At 34.5% G+C, this 5775-nt stretch overlaps 1 protein-coding gene across 1 annotated transcript; it reads right to left on the reverse strand.

Annotated features, from left to right (window-relative positions):
* Nucleotides 1-2871: 2871 nt before the first annotated feature.
* On the reverse strand, nucleotides 2872-5147 carry LOC133717027 (uncharacterized). Its single transcript, XM_062143650.1, has 8 exons — nucleotides 5105-5147; nucleotides 4940-5014; nucleotides 4720-4833; nucleotides 4449-4568; nucleotides 3823-3989; nucleotides 3610-3702; nucleotides 3426-3524; nucleotides 2872-3315 (listed from the first exon to the last, which is right to left on the reverse strand). The coding sequence occupies exons 1-8, from the start codon at nucleotides 5145-5147 to the stop codon at nucleotides 2971-2973; spliced, it is 1056 nt and encodes a 351-aa protein (XP_061999634.1). The 3' UTR covers nucleotides 2872-2970.
* Nucleotides 5148-5775: the final 628 nt, after the last annotated feature.

The following is a 5775-nucleotide window of genomic DNA, read 5'->3' on the forward strand; positions in this document are numbered from 1 at the left end:
ATAACGGATTGGATCTATTAGATCAAAATTGAAAATGCATGGGTATTTTTGATGAAATTAGAAGTCCATGACTAAATTGATTTTGGACCCAAATCATAGGATAATAATCAGTATTTAGCCCTTTATTTAAAATAAATTAAGTATATTTACCTTGCATGAAAAAGAAGAAAATGCATGATTGTAGCAGAAAGTGTGGCGAATCCAAGACCATAAGTAAAAGCAAAAAAGGTGCTCATATGCAGAGGCCCCTTCTTTGCATATTTGCCACGATCAAGTTGAAACCTAGAATCAATGGTATCGAGGACCTCATATCTTGAACCATTAGCCATGAACAAATGGCTAGAAAATAGGGGAAATTCATTTTACACCCAATTTTTATCAGAAATAGTAGGAAAAACCCACCCACATTTTGTTTTTAATATACACCCAAATATGCCCACTAGGATACATATTATATCCTTATTTTTTTCAATATTACACAAGTTGCCACTAATAGTCAAAATCATCTAGCAAATATTATGGAGTTTGATTGACGTCATTATTGGTATTACCTTCACTTTAGGTTTTTATCAGTACTTAATATTAGGTGTTTACATTAATCTCATTATTATCATAAAATGATGAATTTTTGGTATGTTTCTTCCTATATATAGAAGCTAGCTAGTGAATTCATTCATCATTTTTTCTTTGGGTGGAGACCTTTCAAAAAGTTTCGTATGATTTCAAAGGATGACTTCAAACAACCTATTCATGAGGTTTATTTCATCATTTTCTTATGGGTTAGAGACTTTCTTTCACATAGATACATATATCATATTTGTAATTCAAATTACTTATTCATCAGATTTATTTAGTATAATATCTTTGTTAATCTCTTAATTTTGTGTAAAGCTTGAATTGGATGGATTTTTAGTAATTAGAAATTTTAACCTATGAATCTGGTACAAAAGTTAGTTTCATTCCTTCAAAATAGAATCATTGTTTCTAATTACCTGATACTTTTTTTTTTTTTTTTTTGAAATGGGGCTGGTGCGGCTGCCCTCAAGCCTTGATTAATGAAATTGCAGAATACAAGGGGGGACATAGAGCCTGAACCCCAAATTACAATAAGCATAAGAAGAACATCCTGAAATAATACCAAGATTCTCCACAAAACCTATGTATTCTAACAAGCACCAATTAGCAAAAAGTGCACGAATGGCTACTCCATTTGCTTTGACATAGCGGTGACATACCGGAAAGATAACTCTATCACGAAGAAGCATCATTACAAATAACACAGCTTTCCCACTATGTTGCCGCACGGAAATAAATCCGGCGACACTCAATTTCATCCTGCCACTAGGAGGTTGCGTCCATTTGATCAAGCAAATAGCTCGCCTCCCCTCTAGGCCAGTCAAGGCACACAGAGTGTGCATACCGGGACAAAGCCCATTTCGCCCTAACCAAGGGTGGTAGGGAATTATTTTCGGCATAGAGTCGTAGCATACTAAAAGTAAATAATAATTAAGCAAAACAAAAAAATATAATATGGTCAAAGCCCAGACCAACAAGATGGTCAAAGCCCAGACCCGATGTTCAAACGGCCCAAGCCGAGATCGGATGCAGAACTGATAGATTGCTGGTGCCTCCCCTGTTGACCATCCACCTGCAGCAGCGCCGACATCCACCGTCCGGCCAACCACCCCACCCTTCCAGAGATCAGAGTCAGAACATCCCACCCCATGACCGATCCGATCTGAATAGATCGAGTCCACTCGATCTGATCTGCCACCAGAGAATTGCAGCGACGCGACCGCCCGGTCCCCACCCACAGGCGATCTCCGACCCCGCCACACACCGCCGCAAAACATTCGCACTCCTTCCTATCACTACAACAAAAATGCTAATTTGCGAGGAACAAATTTGTCGCTGAAAACTGAGATTTCCTCGCCGTATTGTTTTTGCGAGGAAAATATTTTGGTCGCCAGTTCCTCGCGGTAGGGTGGTCAAGAAAAGTTTCAGCGAGAAAAATAATACTTCCTCGCCAATCCCTTTTCGCGATGAAAATTATTTTTTCTCGCCGTTATTCTTTAGCTACAAATTTTTTCCTCGCCTAAACTCATACTTTTTTCTCACTGAAAATTTTTGAAGGCTAGAAAATAGTCGTTAAATATATTTCCCGATAAAATAAATTTCATCGCTAAAGTATTATTTCCTCGCTAATGATATGTAAATAATTTAGAAATTATAAATAATAAAAAAATTGAAAAAACATTTTCGTCGTTGTAGATATCTTTTGGCAAGGAAGTCTTTCCTCACTATAAGCAATCTTTAACGAGGAAATTCATTTTCTTCCTTATATGTGTCTTGTACGCGAGAATACTATTCCTCGCCAAAGGTACTCAATGACGAGGAACTTTACATTTGTCGATATAGGTTATATGGTTTATAGCGAGGAAATTTACTTTTGTCATTGTAGGTTGTATAGTCTGTAACGAGGAAATTTACTTTTGTCGTTGTAGGTTGTATAGTCTATAGTGAGGAAATTAACTTTTTGTCGTCGTAGGTTGTATAACCTATAGCGATGAAATTTACTTTCATCGTCGTACATATTACAATCTATAACGAGGAAATTTATTTTTGTCGTCATAAGTTGTGTATTGTATAGTGATGAAATTTACTTTCGTCGTTGTACATTCTATAGCCTATAGCGAGGAAATTCTTTTTCGTTACAATTGATTGCTTGTTACGAGGAAAATGTTGACAATACAGATGGTTTTGTCACCGATTGTTCTCTACCATATTACATCAAAATATTTAAAACTAATTGAAATAGTCAAACCAATAATAAATCTCATAATAATAAAACTAAAATAACAATCAAAGTGTTCTCTAACATAAGGAGTAACAAAAATAGTCTAAAACCAATAACAAAATCAAGATGATCTAAAAATCATTTCTCCATGTTTAAGTTCTCTAATAAAGATACTAACTTGATGGATGTTGCCTGGAAAAGTTAGCCATAAACTCCTCAAACTTTTTGGCTTGCTCCTCCAATCTTTGGATCACCTCATTTTGTGCATCAATCTTTTGTTGTTGAGTCCCTACAAGGTGTTGGGTCTCCTGAAGCTGTTCTTGCAACTCTTTGTTCTTTTCAGACATTTCATTTATCGACAAATGAGAGACCCTTAAGGGTGGAGGTCTAGGGCCAAAACCACAACCCTTGATGTAGCCTGATTTGACTCCGAGGACTTTTGCACAAATTTCATCATCTGTCATTGTCCGAGTTCCATCAGGTTGAGTTGTCTCAGTTCGCATCTTAATCATTTCATCCTACAAATAAAAAATATATACAATTAGATAATTTCACCTATAGTCATGGTCAACATATATACATTATAGAGCTTTTGTCCATATGTATGCATCGTTAACAAGCTACTTACCCACTTTGCTTTTGCTCCCAAGTCCCAACCTTTTTTAGTGCTTTTGTACTCTGTTTCAAAGCGATCAATTGCACTTTGCATCTCTCCAGTATGTGCTGCCTATTACGTTCAAACACATTCTTTTAACATCTACAAATACATATTGAAGCTATAAATTTATTAATAAAATTTATAAGTATCTTACAATTTGCTCTTGGTGAGACATAAATGACTTTGACCCAGATTTGTGGTGATGTGTCAACTTTGACCTATTTATAGCATTCTTCTCTGAACGAATCTGAAAATTATTATGAAATATCAAACAGTTAGTTGGAATCTAAATGAAAAAGAAAACTAATATAACAAAAAAGTAAACTGTGTTGAAAAATAGTAAAAAAAAAAAAAAACAATATTGTACCTGAAACTTTTCACTAGAAAAACGAGCACAGAGAAACTCCCATTCTTCCTGAGTCTTGACATCATCGTGTTTGTTTTCAATTGCTTCCTCAATTGTTGAAAATTTCTCAAAATGTTTCTTCAACTTATAACGAAAATTACAAAATACAGTCTGACATGTTGTAATTACTTATCTCTCGACCCAAGGAAGAGACATGTCAATGTCAAACTTGTTCTGCATATAAATAATTTCATGTCAAACAAAATATTAATTAAAGCAATCAATGTAAACTTACATTTTAGAAAAACAAACCATCACTCACCGTTATTCTTTTAATCAACTTATCCACTTCAGTTTTCGGAATCTTCTTCCATTTTTCCACATTTAGTGGGGCATGGTTTCGAACTGTGAAACCAATTTCATTGGCCAACATTTCAGCATATGGGCCTGTAGGTCTGCCATTTTGTTCAGTCAGAGTGACAGGTATTTTAGCATTCAATTGAGAAAACACCTTATCTGCATTAATTCACTCCTCTTGTCTTTCCCTGCACCTTTTTTGTTGGACCTTTAAGATAATTCTTAATTAATGAAGTACGCACATATATTTAGTTTTCAAAATATAACAATATATATAATATTGTATATACCTGTAGGAGGCTCTTGATTACTAGCTGACATCACATTATCATTTCGCTCTTCAGTTGTAACATTTATCAATAGCTGATCATTAGCAGTTTGATGCTGAAGACGTGAACTAATTCTGATTCCTGTCATTATACATATAATTTAGGTATACCCTTCTAATTTGCAATTCACGAAAACAAAATTACATTCCGCTCTCTTTTCTCTACACTTCTTAGTACATAAATAATTAAAGTGATAAAAATTGAATTCAAGAAGATTGCAATACTAACTTACCCGTAGTAGTTCGTTCTGTAGTGGTACCAATAGCAGAATTAAGTCCATCTTCTACAGAATTTTGGCATGGCTGATCAGTAGTTTGCACACGAGAGCGTTTACTCATTACACTACCTGTTATTACACACACATGTTAAATTAATCAATATGAATCAAATCAATAAGTTAAATCTAACTTTCTATAAATATTGTTGTAGCAAAACAAAAATTGAAAAATTACCTGAAGTAGAACGGGATCCATTTGGGCATGGCAGATCAGTAGCTGCTACACGAAAGTGTTTACTCGGTGCATTACCTGTTGTTATACATACATTTAAATTAAATTATTAATTAATCAACCATATAAATGAATTATAAACTTATAAAAAAAAAATACAATACATACCAGTAGTAGGCTTTTGAATGTTAGACACATTGGAACGGCGCATCTTGTGACTACTATTATATAAAAAAAAAAAATCAACAAATAACAAACTTCTTTGTTAAAAAAAAAAAAATCTATAACAATAGATAAGAAAGCACTTGCAATAGCCCCTGTTGGTACCAGAAGTAAATGTATAACAATAGATAAGAAAGCACTTGCAATAGCCCCTGTTGGTAACAGCAATTCTACTTCATGCAAACCATCCGATGTGCATAGATCATTGTGCACAACCTAAAATTTTATGCAAGACAGAAACACATATATAAGAGTTGAGGTTAGTAAAGTCAACCTAGAAATCGATGACTGATTATTCTAGCAATCTAGCAAGTAAAAGGGAAAAAGCACGATAATTAATTTATGCCTAAGGTAAGAATTAGAGCCCAGTTTGTCACACTTTTGATTTTGGCTCTAGATTTCAACTGTTAGTTAGAGATAAAGGCTTCCCTGGCACCCTCTTGATGTAGTAACTCTGCACCTTTGGAAATAGTCCCTATAACCCAACCAAACAAATTTGGCAACCCAGACCCAAATAACTTCTCAATCCCAATTCGATCGAAACCTTTGTTCTGTTATGTTCTTGAAAATAAGATTTTTGTTAATCAAACTATACAATAATGATGTATAAGGAGGAA

This window comes from Rosa rugosa, chromosome 6 (genome assembly GCF_958449725.1).
Source record: "Rosa rugosa chromosome 6, drRosRugo1.1, whole genome shotgun sequence".
NCBI lineage: Eukaryota > Viridiplantae > Streptophyta > Magnoliopsida > Rosales > Rosaceae > Rosa > Rosa rugosa.

Excerpts from the sequence above, each read along its gene's own strand:
- LOC133717027 (XM_062143650.1), bottom strand. The coding sequence starts at position 5,147 with ATGCGCCGTTCCAATGTGTCTAACATTCAAAAGCCTACTACTG. Across the intron at positions 4,569-4,719 it reads TACAGAACGAACTACTACGG|GAATCAGAATTAGTTCACGT; the intron begins GTAAGTTAGTAT and ends GTATAATGACAG. Across the intron at positions 3,316-3,425 it reads TGGGAGCAAAAGCAAAGTGG|GATGAAATGATTAAGATGCG; the intron begins GTAAGTAGCTTG and ends TTTTATTTGTAG.